Source organism: Carcharhinus amblyrhynchos, chromosome 5 (genome assembly GCF_965287045.1).
Source record: "Carcharhinus amblyrhynchos chromosome 5, sCarAmb.v2.hapA, whole genome shotgun sequence".
Taxonomy (NCBI): domain Eukaryota; kingdom Metazoa; phylum Chordata; class Chondrichthyes; order Carcharhiniformes; family Carcharhinidae; genus Carcharhinus; species Carcharhinus amblyrhynchos.
The window spans coordinates 101,301,021-101,320,136 of NC_137328.1; the positions used below are offsets into that span (position 1 = coordinate 101,301,021).

Consider the following 19,116-nt stretch of genomic DNA (forward strand, 5'->3'; position numbering starts at 1 on the left):
TGTTGTGAAAGAGGATTTTAAAGTGTGTTTTAAAGTGTGACAATCATCTGGGGCGATTCAGAGGAGACATCCACAGACATGGACTTTGGTTCAGGATGGAGTGTGTGTATTTGACCACAGCCAATTTGTGTACTTAAAGAGACAGTGTGTTACTGAGGCTGTTGCAGTTTAAATATACTTTGTAATCTATGTTAATCTTAAATTTTGTGTGTGTGTTCGTTAAACTAAGGGAACGGCGGGGGGGCAGTGTAAAGGAGTACTATAGTATAATCCAACTTTTTATGTATAAATATGATTTTTTTTCCCTCGTGATTCAAACTAATTATTCTGTTCTCTACATTTAATAAAAAAAGTAGAAGTTATGGTCTTTTTAGCCAGGATTCCACTCTGGGATCTATCCCTCCAGTTATAAAATCAATGGGGATCGTAACAGAGGGGACTTGGAATCGTTGTCAAGCCAGTCTACAGCTCCTGATGCAGAGCTCCTTCTAACATTCAACAGAATTGTCTAAGTCACACGTTTCCCTTTTTATTACCATAACTACCAAGCATTTTCACAAAGAACAAAGAACAGTACAGCATGGGAACAGGACGTTCAGCCCATCAAGCCTGCACTAACACATCATGCCTTCTTAAACCTTTACTTCTTCACAGTCCATGTTCCTCTTTTCCCTGCCTATTCATGTGACTGTCGAGATGCCTCTTAAATGCTGCTATTTTGTTTGCTTCTATCACCTCCTCTAGCAGCACATACAAAGTGGTAAGGATCTGAAATAAAAAGCTTTCCTCTCACATCTCCTTCAAATGTTCCCTCTTTTAGCTTAAAACTATGTTCCCTAGTAATTGACATTTCTGCCCTGGGAAAAAGACTCTATGCATTCTATCCATGCCTCTCAATTTTGTAAATTTCTATCGGGTTACCCCTCAGCCTCTGACATGCCCTCGAAGCCAGGCTACATCCTGCTAAGTCTTTTCTGTATCCTCTCCAAAGCCTCCACATCTTTCTGGTAGTGTGCCAACCTAGAACTGTGTGCAATATCCTAAATATGCCTTAACCAAAGTTCCATACAGTTGACAACATGACTTGCCATTTTTTATATTCTATGCCCAGAGTGACAAAGGCAAGTAAGCCATACGTCTCCTTGACCACCTTATCTACTGGTGTTGCCATTTTAAGGGAACAGTGGCCCTGTAGCCTCAATCTCTCTGTACGTTATTAGTCATCAAATTTATAAGACTTCAGCAGAAGTTCTACATAAGAAAGAAACAAGCCTTTAAAACAAAAGCTCATGGATTTTATGTATTTGGTACAATGAAATAATGAACATTTCTCAGTCTTGTCAAACAGTATTTTGGGAACTTTAATTTTACAACTCTGAATTTTGGGACACAAGATATATCATTTTAATACATGGCGCAGTTAAGTTTGTGGATGTTGGACTGGGGTAAGCACAGTAACAAGTCTGACACCACCAGGTTAAAGTCCAATAGGTTTATTTGGTAGCACAAGCCACAAGCTTTCGGAGCACTGGCCCTTCATCAGGTGAGTGGGAGTTCTGTTCACAAACAGAACATATAAAGACACAAACTCAATTTACAAAATAATGGTCGGAATGCGAGTCTTTAAAGGTAGTCAAGTCTTAAAAAGGTACAGACAATTTGAGTGGAGAGAGGATTAAGCACAGTTAGAGAGATGGTTGGCCTCTGATCTTCAGGTAAGCATTCTCCAAGGTGGCCTTCACGACACACAACAACGCAGAGTCGCTGAGCACAGACTAATAGCCATGTTCCGCCTAGGTGAGCACAGCCTCAACCGGGATCTTGGGTTCATGTCACACTATCTGTAACCCCCACAACTTGCCTGGGCTCTCAAAATCTCACTAACTGTCCTGGGTGGAGACAATACACATCTGTTTAATCTGTGTTTAGCGCTCTCTCCACTCATATTGTCTGTACCTTTGAGATTTGATTACCTGTAAAGACTTGCATTCCAACCATTATTTTGTAAATTGAGTTTGTGTCTTTATATGCCCTGTTTATGAACAGAACTCCCAATCACCTGATGAAGGGGCAGCACTCCAAAAGCTTGTGGCTTGTGCTACCAAATAAACCTGTTGGACTTTAACCTGGTGTTGTGAGACCTCTTACTGCAGTTAAGTTTAGCAGGCTTGGGAGGATCATGTGATGTTGCCCTCCTTTTAAAGCTCTCTATAACTGGGGTTTTCTTGCATTCTGTCAGACTCTATTGCAGATTATTTGTTGACAGATTGATTGTTATTAGTCAATGGGTCCATTGTTAGCATGGATGCCAGGATGATTCAGTGAAAACTAGACTAATCCTTTCAGAACTAAGGAAATAGCCACCCATAAACTTACATCAATGATAGGAGTAGTACTGGAAAGTGATAATCCTTCTAAATCAGTTGCTAATCTTGAAGCCAATACTGGTTTAGGGAGGGCTACTGGTGTTGACACTTCAGAAACTACAAGAAAACAAGAGTAAATCTCAATTAGAAATACAGAGAAATATATTTAACTCCCAACCAAAAAAACGACATCTTTAGCAACATTTGCACAAATTTGATGGACTTATTTTTATTCAATTTTGTTAATAGATTAAGATTCCATTAATGGTCAAAATGCAGAAATTAGAAACTACAATTTCATTAAAGTGGAATTGTACAGGTATTGAACCACAGTTTCAAAATGCAGTAGACATTTTCTACAACTGCTCCCAAAGCATTGATTGCAACTGATTAAGTCATCATAGAGCTTATTTCCACAAAATCTTGTCATAAGTAAAAAATATCCAACTGTTTAATTAAGTGCCCCGTTCCAACACATTTTTCATGTTTTAGTATCAATACTTACAATCAACCAAATCCAGGAGCGAAACTTCCTGCTTGACAGCAGCCTTGACCACTGTATTCTTCTCTTCTTTCTGTTGAATAAATAGGTTGCCTCATCAACACCAATTACTACTCAGGTCAACAAGATAAAATAAACTTAAATTTGCACTGATGTAAATACAGTAGCTAAATGATAAATGTATCAAGATACATAGGAATGCAATACTCAGAAGATTAAAATCCTGAAGCAACTCTGCAATCATCGAAAATGAATGCTAAAATTGTAGCCAAAAGGTTGGTTAGCAGTTCTCGTATCCCTTTCTGACCTATGTATCCATAACGTTGATAAATCCACACAATTATAAATACAGTTCAATGATGCTGAACAGATTACACAGCATTTATTTTTCTGTAAATCTTAAAAATTACAGGGCCGTGTTTCATACTGTCAGATTGCACAGCCCTCAGTTCTGCCCTTTTCAAATCAAGAATCTAACATTTGATACAAGACGTTCCAGTAATTTCATCTAAAAATTTCAAATTCTTTTCTTTGTTGCTACTGCATATGTTAGAAGAATTGTTAGTAGATCTGGTTAGAAATGTGCACTTCAATTTCTCTAGGGTTTGGACTTGAATCTTATCCAAACTGATGAGATGACAGTCACTTTTTACTGACGCCAGAAAGGATCCCAAGGAAAATGAGTTTGGACAGTCTCAATACAGTTTTAAGGAGAGCAAGGGTCTGCAGCAAAAAGAAAACAGTCCATCATTTAGCAGTCTCAAGATAGCTGATGTGAGAAATTGAAATGTCACACTGGAGCATCAGGAAAATTCTTCTGAAGTTGAGGTTAAGGCACACCACTGGGATGAGCAAAGAAAGTTGGATGCAGAATAAAAATTTAGGTGCACCTAACCTGGTAGTACTTGATATGGAGCACACAAAAGATAGATGCATATTCTTCAGCAGTGACTTAGCCCACCCTGAGCATTAAAATTCACTTTTTAAAGATAATTTAAAGGTTAAATGAAAGTTTGGATAAAATGGGAAACATGTTCTGCAGCTTGAACATCAAATATATTTTAAAATTAAAATTGATACCTAGAACAATGCTCAGCTCAGACTAACGCACTGCAAGGTACATGACTCTTCATGGCCACAATATAGGACATAAAAATTTATTTATTAGTCACAAGTAAGGTTTACATTAACACTGCAATCAAGTTACTATGAAATTCCCCTGTTCCTCATCTCACCAGCAAGGTACTTAAAAAAAACGAAACAAGGTGTTCAGTCTACCCCTCTCCTGAAGGTTTTGGATCCAAAGCACAAAACCTCCTTTAATGCATTCTAACTCCTCGGCTGTTTTCTCCTAAGGTGACGCTCTGCGCATATGAGCAATGACACTGTGCTGGCAAGCTGCTCAATTTTGGTTGACATGATAGCTGAATCAAATGCTGTTCTCATCCAATACCCATGTGTGCACAGTTCCAGTCAGAGTCACTGGCTGGTACTGAGGAAGAATTGGAGCTAAATTTCTTGTGCTCAACCCAAGGATACTGAAGCCAATTGTTGCATCCATACTGCTACTGTGTGGTAGGTTTCGCGACTTCCTGGATTAACCATTTAATCCATTGGAAAGGTTCTCCGTGACACAAGATACATTATGCTAGTGTTTGATTCTCCAGCACTGTCAGTTAAGTGCTATGTTGTTGACAGCAGCCAAAAAGCTTTTCAATAATATCCCTAGAGCCATAATGGGAAAAATTCTCATCCATTGGTTAGAATAAGAGAAACATCATAGAAACATAGAAAAGCTACAACACAATACAGGTCCTTCGGTCCACAAAGTTGTGCCAAACATGTCCCAACCTTAGACATTATTAGGCTTACCTATAACCCTCTATCTTACTAAGTTAGGAAGATAAGACAGTAACATTGCAACTTATTAACTGAATCACATACAAGGACCTGAAAACTGGGAGAAAAATCGTGGACCCTGGCATTTGCCTGGTTTCCAGGCCCCTCCCCCTCACTCACCCCCTAACCCTTCCCTCAATCATGTATGGTATTTTTTTCCCTTTCAAGATTCATCAATCAATTCACTCAAAGAAAGTTTCTGTTAAACTATAGCACCCATGGCTGGTGTCTGTTTATAAATATTGTCCAATATTCGTGCAGCATGGGTCATTAATATTAAGGAGAGCAATTACTTAATGCATTGTTAGTTTATGTACCCTCTTGCTGCATGTGGGCATGAACTGCTTCTGTATCTGAGTTATGAATGGTGCTGAACATTGTAAAATCATCAGTGAACATCCTCACTTCAGACCTTTTGACAGAGGGAAAGTCATTGATGAAACAGCTGAAGATAGTTGGGCCTAGGACACTACACCGAGGAACTCCTGCAGTAATATCATGCAGCTGAGATAACTGACCTCCAACAACCACAACCATCTACCTTTGTGCTAGCTGGGGCAGAGGGAGATAAGTCTTAACAGAGCACAACACAAGATGCCTCTCTTCAGGGAAACCTGAGCCATGATACAAACTGTTAAAAATTCACAGCAGTTAATGCTATAGGACAAACATTTCTCTACAAATATGGCATGAAACTTTTGAGAACAAATGTATGAAAAGGAACAAAGTATTCGTTTTTTTGAGAATTGCATTTACATTAACTTGAGAGCTCTTTTTTGAAACAATTATGTGTCTCAACAGACTACTCGGAAAATAATGGAACCTTAATAAACTATCCAATATTCTTCAAAGTTCAGACCTCGGAAGGAGATTACGAAAGAGGTTAATGCATTCAGATATGCAAGAGTCATTTTTAAATGCAATCCAATTGCTAAGTAAATGAAATTGAACAGAAATGTGATTTTTGTAAGTTAAAAGAAACGAAAAGCCACTTAAATTTAAATACAGGCTTGCAAATTGACACCCTCTTTTGGTAATGTACTCGGGTAACTTGAAGCGTGACAGTGAAACAAACAAAAGTCAAACCAAACCAAGAATTAATTTCAGTCTGACAGATGAATGACATGCTCCTCATATAAAATACTAAAACAACATTTCACTGATATATCTCTCTATTACTTGAAGCAAAATTCAAAGGCCTATCCAGAAATGAACATTTTAAATTTGACAAAGCAGCTTTTCAAATAAGCTGATTCATTCAGTCTTGATAAAATATAAAACAGGGTATAATTTGTGTGTTTTTTTTGTTGCTTGCTTACTGGTTTTGATATATAATGACTTTAATTTGGGAATGTAGGACCAAATTCCAAAGTTTGCAGATGACATGAAACTTGGAAGTGTAGCAAAATAATGAGAAAGATAGGGATGGACTTTAAAAGAAGATAAGACAGGCTGGTGGAATGAGTAGACAGATGGCCCCCACCTTTTGTGAATGCTTCAGTTAATTGGTGGCTTTAACTTAGAGACTTAGTCATTGTGGCACAGAAGGAAGCCATTCGGCCCATCAAGCCTGTACTGGCTCTCAGCAGACCAATCCAGTCAGTCATATTCCATCGCTCTTATCTCCAAGGCTGCAAGTTTATTTCCCTCAAATGCCTATTCTAACTTCCTTTTGAAATCATTAATCGTCTGCGCTTCCACCATTCTTTTAAGCTGAGTGTTCCAGACCATTACCACTTGTGCATGAAAACTTCTGCATAACATCTTCCCCCCTCCACTTGCATTTCTTGCCCATGATTTAAAATCTGGGTCTTTTGGTTTTTGTACCACGTATCAACAGGAACAGCTTTTTTTTTGTTTACTGTATACAATACCTGTTATAGTTCCATGCTTGGCAGCCTTTATCTGGACTGCTAGTTTGCGTTGCAGTGGTCAACTCTGTATTAAATATTGTCTGGTGTTGCTCAGGAGCCCCACTCTGCCACTTTTGCTCTAGAGGATGACGGTGGGCTCCAAAAATGCAAGACTCACTAGCCTCTGTTTTCCTGAGTATGCGTCTACCCAATCTCCTCTGTCTCAAGCAGAACCTCAGCTTCTCTAACGTAACCTTGCAGCTGAAGCTCCTGAAAGTCCTGAAACCTCTTGTGAATGTCCTCTGATCCCTCTCATCCTAAAAGGTGTAGTAGCCAGAACGAGATGCAAAGCTCCAACTAGAGGTACAATACAGTATCCCTACTTTTGTATCACAGAATCCTTACAGTGCAGCAGAGGCCAGTCAGCCCATTAATTCTGCACCAATTCTCTGACAGTTAATCTTACCTAGGCCCTCTCCCCTACCCCTTTCACAGTAATTTCATTGCACTGTTAATCTAAGATTACTTGTGACTAATAAATAAACTTTACTTCAGCCCCATAATCCCACACATTTGCAAAATGAAATGCCGGAATTGAACTCAGGTCCCTGGCACTGTGAGGCAGCAGTGTTAACTACTGTGCTACCGACCACCTCTAATACATAGAACATAGAACATAGAACATTACAGCGCAGAACAGGCCCTTCGGCCCACGATGTTGCGCCGACCAGTTACAAAAACAATGACCCACTAGCCTATACCAATCCCTTTTCGTCCATAAACCTATCCAGAGATCTCTTAAACGCCCCCAAACTAGACGCATCTACAACTGCAGCAGGCAGGGCATTCCAATCCCTCACCACCCGCTGGGTAAAGAACCTACCCCTGACATCCGTCCTGTAGCTACCCCCCCTTAATTTAAAGTCATGCCCCCTCGTGCTAGCTTTCTCCATCCGAGGAAAAAGGCTATCACTATCCACCCTATCTAAACCTCTAATCATCTTATATGTTTCAATAAGATCCCCTCTTAGCCGCCTTCTTCCCAACGAAAACAACCCTAGATCCCTCAGTCTCTCCTCATAGGACCTCCCCACCATACCAGGCAACATCCTAGTAAACCTCCTCTGCACCCTCTCCAACGCCTCCACATCCTTCTTGTAATGCGGGGACCAGAACTGCACACAGTACTCCAAGTGCGGCCGCACTAGAGTAGTGTACAGTTGCAACATTACACTGCGACTCCTAAATTCAATCCCCCTACCAATAAACGCCAAGACACCGTACGCCTTCTTGACAACCTTATCTACTTGATTCCCAACTTTCAGGGATCTATGTACACACACACCTAGATCCCTCTGTTCATCCACACTATTCAAAGTCCTCCCGTTAGCCCTATACTCGACACATCTGTTGCTCCTACCAAAGTGAATTACCTCACACTTCTCCGCATTAAATTCCATCCGCCACCTCTCGGCCCAGCTCTGCAACCTATCTAAGTCTCCCTGCAGACTATGACACCCTTCCTCACAATCTACCACACCTCCAACTTTGGTGTCATCAGCAAATTTACTAATCCACCCAACTATACCCTCATCCAGATCATTAATAAAAATTACAAACAACAGTGGCCCCAAAACAGATCCCTGAGGCACACCACTCGTAACTGCACTCCATGATGAATATTTACCATCCACCACCACCCTCTGTCTCCTATCTGATAGCCAATTCCTGATCCAAATTCCTAGATTACCCACAATCCCATACATCTGCATTTTCTGCAGAAGCCTACCATGGTGAACCTTATCGAACGCCTTACTAAAATCCATGTATACCACGTCAACTGCCTTACCCCCATCCACCTCTTTGGTCACCTTCTCAAAAAACTCAATAAGGTTAGTAAGGCACGACCTACCTGCTACAAAACCATGCTGACTATTTCTAATCAATTCATTACACTCCAAATAACTATAAATCCTATCCCTAATAATTTTTTCTAAAACCTTGCCCACAACAGAAGTAAGACTCACCGGTCTATAATTCCCGGCAAAGTCTCTGTTCCCCTTCTTAAACAATGGGACAACATTCGCTATCCTCCAATCCTCCGGGACTACACCAGAGACCAATGACGACCTGAAGATCTGAGCCAGAGGCTCTGCAATCACCTCTCTAGCCTCCCAGAGAAAAATACCTCGAATATGAAGTTCAAGATCTCATGATTTGCTTCAAAGCCATCTTCATAGTTCTGCACACATGGACCAAAGTCCCGCTGTCCTTGCGCATTCTTGAGAATTCTGCCTGTCTTCATTTCTTGTGCCTAAATGCATCACCTCAAACTTGTGTTACATTTCATTTGCTACTTGTCTTCCTATTCTGTCAACATATCTATGTCTTGTTACAGTCACTTTGCACCATCCTCACTGTCCGCCACACCTAGGCAACATTGGTAAATTTTTGTATTCCAATATTCAAGACATATACATATATCAAAAAAGCAGTGGACCTGGTGCTGAGCTTTGAGGTGCATTGCTGTCTAAGAACATAAGAAATAGGAGCAGGAGTAGGCCATCTGGCCCTTCGAGCCTGCCCCGCCATTCAATAAGATCATGGCTGATCTGTCGTGGCTCAGTTCCACATTCCCGCCCTCTCCCAATAACCCTTAATCCCCTCTCTTATCAAAAACCCATCAACCCGCGTCTTAAAAATATTTAGCGAGGTAGCCTCCACCACCTCAACGGGCAGAGAATTCCAGAGATTCACCACCCTTTGAGTGAAGAAGTTCCTCCTCAACTCTGTTCTAAACCGCCCCCCCTTTATCTTGAGGCTGTGCCCCCTAGTCCTACTGTCCTTTCTGAGCGGGAAGAGCCTCTCCACCCCATTCATCATCTTATACGTCTCAATGAGATCTCCCCTCATTCTTCTAAACTCTAACGAGTACAAGCCTAGTTTATTCAGCCTCTCCTCATAGCTCAACCCCCTCAACTCCGGCATCAGCCTAGTAAACCTCCTCTGCACTCCCTCCAAGGCCAAAATATCCTTGCGTAAGTACGGCGCCCAAAACTGCACACAGTACTCCAGCTGCGGCCTCACCAATGCCCTGTACAGCCGCAGCAAGACCTCCCTACTTTTATATTCAATCCCCCTCGCTATGAAGGCCAGCATCCCATTTGCCTTCCTGACCACCTGCTGCACCTGCAAGCTGGGTTTTTGCGACTCATGCACAAGGACCCCGAGGTCCCTCTGCACTGTCGCCTGCTACAGTTTTTCTCCACGTAAGTAATAATCCTTCCTACCATTCTTCCTACCAAAGTGGACCACCTCGCACTTGCCAACATTAAATTCCATTTGCCAGTTCCTGGCCCATTTGCCCAGCCTATCTAGATCCTTCTGCAGACTCTCCACACCCTCCACGCAATTTGCCGTTCCACCAATCTTGGTGTCATCAGCAAATTTTGACACCATACACTCGGTTCCCTCCTCCAGATCATCTATATAAATGGTAAATAGCTGAGGCCCCAGCACCGACCCCTGGGGCACTCCACTAGTCACCAACCGCCAATCTGAATAGCACCCATTGACCCCCACTCTCTGTCTACCATTCTCTCATCTGAAAAACAACACTTAGCATGACTCAATTTCCATTTTCAATCTCTATACCATTTTTTGATCTAAACTGACACTGACCCTCTTACTCCATCAACCCCAATTTTGTTAACTTTTGTAATGCTATAACATCCACCTTCTCAGGTACATCAAAAAAAAAATCAGCTATATTAGACAAGCTTGATCTACCTTGTACAAATTTGTACTGGTTCTCCTTAAATAACTCAAACCTCTCAAAGTGCTTGTTGCTTTTATCTTGTGAAGCCTTAGCCATCACCAATATAAAACAGATTGACTGTAGCAAAAGTGACTGTCTTTATAGACGTTCGTGAATAAGGATATCACATTTGCCACTCTCCAATCCTCGGCACCTGCCCAGTTTCTAGGGAAGATTAGAAGATTAAGCTAAGCTTGCTATTTCCACCCTCACTTCATTTAGCAAGTTGGGATGCAAGCTATCCAGATCAGGCAACTTATCCATTCTAGCATCGTCAGCCTTTCTAATATATCCTCTGAATTTTTATCCCATGCATTACCTCCATCATATCTACTTGTTCCAATATTTTAATGAGGATCCCAATACAAAAAACTACGTATTGCCTTGATTTGCCCTTGCCCTGAGCAACTAAGCAGCATCACCTTTGACTCCAAACATGTGCTGGTTATGTGAATTGGCCTTGCTAAATTGCCCCTTGATGTCAAGGGGACTAGCAGGGTAAATACATGGAGTTACAAAGGTAGGGTGGGATTTTTGTCAATTCAGATTCAATGGGCTGAAAGGCCTCCTTCTGCACTGCAGAATTGCCACAATTTGGTCCCACCCCACATATTACTACTGATTTCCTATTTAGATGCTGGAAATTTTTTTGGAGTGGGAGTGGGTTCCCTTTTTATCCTCATTTTCCTCTTCACTTCCCCTCTTCTACAATTCATTGTTTTTGGCCTTGGTTTCATTTGAAGGGTTCACTTGACCTGCATCTCTCACACATTCTTTTGTTGACCATGAAATTTGAGTCAACCAATTTTTTTTCATGCCTGCAGACTCTTTCCCAATGCCTTGTGGATAGATGCCAGACAATTAAAAAACATGGGTTAGGCTGGTTTGTTTCGTAGCAGACCTACCAATTGGCACATGTCAGGGGCTGAATGATGCAAGCTTTAATTCCTGTCTCCTTCACAGGTCTCAGCATTACCCTGGCAACCTGATTTTAAAAATGCTCAAATTATCACACTCCAATTCAGGTTCAAGAGCGATACAGTGATGTTTCATTTAAGCAATTAAATCTTTCACAAAGCATATTAACTGTTGGCTTCAATTCAGTACTAAAACAGAACTGAGTGGCATTCATTGCCATTGTAGGATCAGCTGATTCAGGCAGCTATGTTTGCTGTTGCATGGAGCCCAAGTTATGCTATCATTTTATTGTGACATGAAAGAATAGTAAAATTGATTTAACAAATTCTGACGCAAGGAAGTCGGTCAGTAGGAGATGAATTCAGGACTCAGCAAATCAGCAAAGACATTTCATACTCAATACACTTAAATTGCTGGTTTTCAAAATAAGTCTCAGATAATGCCCATTCTATCAGGTTTGTTTTTTTTTGATTCATCAGCTTCCTGGTCACTTAAAGCATAAAAAAATTCTTGCATCTTTCTGTTTTCAAGTATGGGCGTTATGCAGTATGGCACAAGCAGCTTGACAGATCGCCATCCCAGTTAAAGCTGCAAGACTCTCAACTCAAAATATTGGTTTTGCTATAAATGCCTCTCAAAGAGGAAAACATTAAAATATAAAAAGGGAGAAACATACAATATCTAAGTCTGCTGTTTCACCTCACTGAGGTTTGAGCTCAAAAGTTGGGATGTGATGTGGCAGTTTACAGAGCCTGGTCAGACCAGGGATGAAGACCTGAACTCTTTGGTTGTGGATGAAACTCAATTATGGAATCCGAATCCCTACAGTGCACAAGAGGCCATTTGGTCCATCGAGTTTGCACTAACTCTCTGATAGAGTATCTTACCCAGGCCCTCTCCCCCCGACCCCTAGCCCCGTAACCCCACACATTTCCCATGGCTAATCCATCTAACCTACACATCTTTGAGCACCAAGGGCAATTTAGCATGGCCAATCCAGCTAGCCTGCATATCGTTGGACAGTGGGAAGAAACTGGAGCGGCCGAAGCAAACTCATGCAGACACAGGGAGAATGTGCAAACTCCACACAGATGGAATTGAACCTGGGTCCCTGGCACTCTGAATCAGCAGTGCTAATCATAGTGCTGCTCCATGTAACACACCATATGAGAGCAGATCACTCACAATAGACCAGGGATAGAGCCCTGCATTCAATCTGCATCAAACCTCAGGAAAGATGTGTTGATCCTGGAAGCGGATTTGTTAGAATTATATCAGGACTCAAAGAGCTAAATAATCACAAACTTAGCTTGCATACATTCAGATTGAGAAGTTGAGGGGAGATCTAATCAGCCTTTTAAACGACGAGGGGATTCTATAAATAGTTATAGAAAAACTATATCCTTTGGTGAGCGAATTCAGAACATGGGGACACGTCGTTTGCAAAAGAAATCAGGAAGCACTTTTTCCAGAGAAAGGGTTGTGAACATTTGAAACTCTCTCTCAATGGGCTGTGGACGCTGGATAAACTGAAGTTTTCAATTTGGAGATCAATGGATTGTTTTGTTAGAAAATTGGAATAAACATCAGTAAATAGAAAGAAACACCTCAAAATGTCAATTTTTTTTTTACAGCCAATCAAATACTTTTTGAAGAACGGTCACAATGTTCCGATGAAGGCACTGCTGCCAATTTTCACAAAGCAAGGTTCCACAAACAGCAGCAGCTGCCAATGAGATAACTCTTGTTCCTAGATGTCCAGTGAGAACTCTTCTGCTTTTAAGAATAGTCATGATGTGGAGATGCCAGCATTTGACCAGGGTAAACACACTAAGAAATCTCAACACCAGGTTAAAGTCCTGTTGGATTTTAACCTGGCGTTGTGAGACTTCTTACTACTTTAAGAATAGTGCCATGGAATCTTCCATAGCCACCCCGACAAGACAGGCAAGGATTCCACTAAACGTCGTCCTCAAAAGATGGCACCTCCAACATCCATTGATACTGTCTACACTTCCTGCTGTCTCAGAAAAGCAGTCAGCACACTCAAGGACCCCACGGACCCTGGACATTTTCTCTTCTACTTTCCTCCATCGGAAAAAAGTTACGAAAGTCTGAGATGATTTGACTCAAAAACAGCGGCTTTCCTGCTGCCATCAGTCTTTTGAATGGACCTACCTTGCATTAAGTTGATCTTTCTCTACACTCCAGCTATGGCTGTGACACTAATTCTGCAGCCTCTCCTTTCCTTCTGTGTATGGTATGCTTTGTCTGTATAGCATGCAATAAACAATACTTTTCACTGTATACATGTGACAATAATAAATCAAATCAAATCAGTGCAGCACTTCCTCAGTACTGTACTGAGGAATCAGCTTTGGTTTTGTGCTCAAGTTTCTGGAAGAGGGCTTAAATTCACTATTTCCTGAATCAAATGTAAATGCTTCCATGGGCTTTACTGACTTAGAATGGAGTTGAAGTACAATTAGCAATGATTTAATGGCATGATGGAACAGACTTGAGGGGCTGAATGGCCTAATTCCGCTCCTACGACATATTCACTTTCCCACGAAAGTTACATTCCACAAATGATTTTATAACAATTACTTTCAATTAATGAATTACAAGATGTAATAGATTCACAAATTTAACAAAAATGAATCGAGTTAAAAAATATTTCCAATTATTTTACTCCCCCCCCCAAAAAAGAGTGACACTCTCTCCTTGTGGGATGTTAAATGCCTCAGGTTTGTATTTTTCCAATGCATTTGTCTAAAATGTCAGATATAACTATTTCCCTGAGTTTGGATAATAAAAATTCTATTATAAAAGAAAAATTCATGACAATTCAGTCACTAGCTACCCAGATTCTCCTGTGACAGACAGACAAAGTAACCGTCACAGAAAAGGCTTAATAACAGAAACAAATAATGAAGTTAAAACCATATCCGATCAAATATTCCTGAATCTGAGATTCATCCTCGTAATAGAGATGGAACCTAGATAAATGCATTTTTGTGGCACAAAGCAGGAGATTGAGAATTTCTCCAGCTCAATGCATAATTCATAGTCTCGGCCTGCAAACTGTGTAAAATGAAAATTTCACACCACAGCACGAGCAATGGAGCTGCTGAGAAGGTAAATGAAATCGTATTTTACTGTGCAAATTTTATTTCTTACTCTGCCCACATTTATACACAATCATTGACAAACCAAATGCATTGACAGATCTCCCACTGATACCATTTTGTTCACACTTAAAAACAAATCGGGCAGAAAGATATAGACAATTTGTTTCTTTATATTTAAAATATGGATCAGTTTTTTCTCCCTTAACAGCTCAGTGTCTGCATTAGATTCATCCAAGAAGCCAACTTGCTCCTATTTTTTTTTCTCTGAACGATCAGACAATTTTCATCACTCTCATGGTTTGTTAAATTACGCATTTAATTGTTAGTCCCCAACAATTTCCTCTTTCCTTCATTTGACACACAATACACCAGAGCAACGTGCTTGAATTTGAAAATTTCAACAAGATTTCTATATCATTTCAATAATAGGTAGCACATTAACAGTCACAATACCCCCCATCTCGACAACTACAATTTCATGATGAATATTTTACAAACAATGGTACCATCATGTCCTATTATGCAATCAAAAAAAAAACCTTGTTTGTCATATCCAGATTTCACTCACTGGTTTGGAGATTTTCCCCAAGTACATTTTTTTGCTTCAAATAGGTTTTTGATCAGATTGCCAACATTTCACTTGCAAAATGTTGCACAATTATAGAAGTTAAATAAATCAATCAATGCCATTCAAAAATTAGAGTCAACCCTGACTTTACATTCTGATCTACAAGTTTAGTAGCAGTGCAAAGCTGGAACCGCTTTGGACTAACATTTAATCCTGCAAGTGTAAATTGGATGTGAAGGCCCAAACTGATTCTGAAGGATCCAGAGTGAGCCTCCGTCACCCAGAGAGGCTGCTTCAAATCGGTAGTGTGTCAGGTTGGGCCCCAATCGCAGACTCAGTTCAGAATGTAACTGCAATGTCAGTCTGAGGCAAAATTGTCCTTTATGTGGATAGCAAAGTTGGAGCATAAATACAGCCATTACTACACTTATTCCACTGACAAGTTGAAAATGATACTTCAACAACATTTTTGATAACACTACTTCAAAAAGTTTATTTATATTTTTCTTTGAATGTAATTTTATTTAGTGAAGTACTAATCTCATGCTGATTTGGCCAATCACACTGCCAATTTCTAAGTAACTGGATTTTAAAAAATGATGCAACTATCACCCATTTTAAATACAAGAAACTTTAATATGCAACGTTTACATAAGAATGTAAGAAATAGGATCAAGGGTCGGCCATTTGGCTCTTTGAGCCTGTTCTACCACTCAGTAAGATCACGGCTAATCTGATTGTGGCCTGAACTCAACTTTCCTGCCTGTCCCCATATCCTTTAACTTGTTAATCAAAAACCTGTCTAACTCAACCTCAAATGTAATCAATGATCCAGCCTCCATTGCACAAAGGGTTGTTAACCTTTGGAATGCTCTATCCCAGAGGGAAGAAATTCCTCGTCATAGTGGCAATGGGAGATTCCTTATTTAAAAGTGTGGTCTCTAGTATTAGATTCCTTTACACAAAAAGCATTTTCTCAGAACCTTACACTTTTCAATAAGATCACCTCACATTCTTCTAAAGTCCAATGAGTATAGGCCCGATCTGCTCAATCTTTCCGCACTATTATTAGAAAAACAAATGTGAATTTAAGCAATTCATATTTTCATTAGCAAAACTTAGAAATAAGGTATAGTTTTAAGTGGATTTAAATGAAAGTTTCTATGCCTGGAAGGGTAAAATTTAAGAGTTACATTCATGCTGGACAAAGCTGTTGGTATGTGTAGGGCTGGTTAACTTCCAAGTGTGTTTCTATTATGCTTTGAGAGGGCTACAGCATGAAGAATAAATAAAAGACATAAACCTGTGGGTATTGCTTAGCAACTAGATGCTTTTTTAAGGGAAAAAAGGGCAAGTTTTGGTTTTAGCTGGATATATTGCAGTTGCAGATAGGACACTGAGGAATGAACCTCTCTCAACCCTGCCAGAAGAAGCTGTATAGGACAAAGGAGTTGCAAAGATGCAGGCTTCTTAAGAAACAAGGTACAATCTAGATAATAAAGAACATAAAGAATGACTAAGACGACTGAAGCTAAGAGAACAGAGACCAAGGTATGGTTCAGCAGAATTCAAGCAAGAGTAAACAAATTGTTGTGAATTCGAGGCAATTGCAGTATTTAGATTTAAAATGGGCCTGCAAACTTCAGGGGTAAATTCTGATGCCATTTTAATACAGTCTGGGAATCACAAATTAAAGCAATTGTGAACAGTTTGTACAACAGTCAAGACAAAGAAATCCTACAAAAACCTGAAATGGTTTTGCTGTTAAAAGCGGAGCAGAGGCTTTGTTGAAAAGTGTCATTTGGAAATCTGGACTGTGTTTTGGAAAGCAAACTGCTACTAGAAAGCATTTCAAAGCCTGTTTTTTTAGGAGTAGAGTTTGGATACTCTCAAGTAACAATCATCTGGGGGGATTCTGAGCAAAAATCTACAGACCTTCATTTGAGGTTCAGGGTAGAGTATATGTATTTAACCACAGCCATCTCGTGTGCTTAAAGATACGTTGCGTTACTGAGACTGTTTGAGCTTAAAATATACTTTGTAATCAGTGTAGCTCATAAGATTTGTGTAATAATCCAAATTCTCATGTTTACCAAATGTTTATCTCTTGTTAAAACTATTTAGCAGTCCTCTGACTCTATTCCTCCATGCTTTGTTAAAAAATGTAAAAGTTACCAACTGCTGCACCTGGGTTCGAATCTGGGATTTTTCTGTCCAAATATATCAACTGGAGTTACCCTCTTTACCCTGAGATTCAACTTTGAACTGTCTGCAAATACAAGTATTTCCCTCTTTAAGCGAGGCCAAAACTACAAACAGTGCTGCAGTATGTTCTCAACAATACACTGCATGCTTGTAGCAAAACTTCCCCATTTTTATACTCCATTTTCCTTGCAAAAAAGGCTACCATCCTATTTGAATTCCTAATTATTTGCTGCATCACCTTTTGTGATTCATCTAAGATCCTCTGAATTGTCTTCCACTCTCTCCATTTAAATTTCATCTGCTTTTCATTTCTTCCTGGCAAAATGGACAATCTCATTTCTCCAGATAATACTCCGTCTGCCAAAACTTTGCCCACTCGCTTAATCTATCTCTATACTCTTGGAGACTCTGCCTCCTTTACCTCCTTTGACTAAAACAGTCAGTACCTTTTCTAAGATTGTAAATAGTGGAGGTAACAACTATAACCTCTGTGGCATTCCACTAGCAATAGTCTGCCAACCTGAAAATGACCCATTTATCCTCACTTTCTCATTTTCTGTTAGTTAGCCAATCCTCTATCCACGCTATTATCCTCAACATCATGAATTCTTATTTTGGTTGGTGACCACTTACGAGGCACCATATTGAACGGCTTTTAGAAATTCAAATACACTACATCTATTGGTTCCCTATTAGCCACCTGTTTGTTACCCCCTCAAACAATTCTAATGAATCTGTCAAACACAATTCCCCTTTTGTAGAGCCATGTTGACACTGCTTGATTGTATTATGATTTTCAAAATGTCCTGCCACTACCTACTTAATAATGGATTCTAGCATTTTCTCTATGATAGATGTCAGGTCAACCAGCCTATAGTGTCCTATTTCCCTCCTTTCTGGGTTAGAGATGTTACATTTGTGGTTTTTCAATCCACTGGGACCTTTCCAATACTTGGTGAATTTTGGAAGATTACAAACACTGAAGTTTTGAGCTCAGATTTGCCACCTGCAAGGTGGCCGGAGAGTGCTCGAGATCCGGAAGCTGCAGTTCTCACCAGCAAGAATCAGACTTCTGATCTTTCCCGCTCTCATCAGCAATGTCATCAAATGCACACCCACATGTATTTAAATATTATTATTACTATCTTGACCCCTCACTAGATCTTCAAATTGATGTTGGTGCAGTTTACAACAGGTTTCAAAAACTGGGGGTGGGGTCAGGGTGAACGCTCATTCCGATCGGGGATGAGGAGGGCAGCCCGAGGCCTCAGGGGTGGGATTGGGGTAGGTTTATTCTTGTTCTGCTCGGGTCACCCTTTAAAGATGGTGCTCTGATCTCTGAGCAGTGGGATTTTGCCAGCATATTGAACTCCTGCTGCCTCTATGATGGTGTATATCAAACCTCCTTGATTTTTTTGGCACAGTGTGGTAGAATTTGGGGAGAAAGCCAACCAGTTTCATACTAGTTTTCTCGTCAGAAACAACACTGCCATTTTTTTGGTAAGATTTCACCCACTATCCCTGCAGTCACATTAAGTCACTGGAATTTAGACCAGTATGTCCAAGGGTTTTGTCACGACTGAGGCCAATAGTTTTCCAAGTACTTTTAGTCCAGAGATAATGATTGTTTAAACTTCCCCTTTCCCATTTTGCCCTTGATTTTCTATTATTGTTGAAATTTTTGTTTGCATCTTTTTCCAAAATACTTGTTCAAAGCCTCATTATATCCCCATTATTAATTCCATCGTGTCACCCTCTAAAAGGATTAGCACTCCCTTAAACAACTTCCTTCTTCCTACATTATCTTGGAAGATCTTTACAGCCTGTTTTTCAGCTTTTTGCTCATTTATTCTCACA

The 19,116-nt window shown here is 40.2% G+C and overlaps 1 protein-coding gene across 4 annotated transcripts in view; it reads right to left on the reverse strand.

The window, feature by feature from the left end:
- ap3b1a (adaptor related protein complex 3 subunit beta 1a) overlaps positions 1-19,116 on the reverse strand; it is a 257,978-nt gene that overhangs the window by 92,519 nt on the left and 146,343 nt on the right. For all 4 annotated transcript variants that reach the window (XM_080189336.1, XM_080189334.1, XM_080189335.1 and 1 more), the window contains exons 21-22: positions 2,872-2,941; positions 2,377-2,483 (exon numbers count right to left, since the gene is read on the reverse strand). In XM_080189336.1, coding sequence (XP_080045462.1) covers positions 2,377-2,483; positions 2,872-2,941 — 177 coding nt within the window. The remainder of the gene's footprint in view (positions 1-2,376; positions 2,484-2,871; positions 2,942-19,116) is intronic.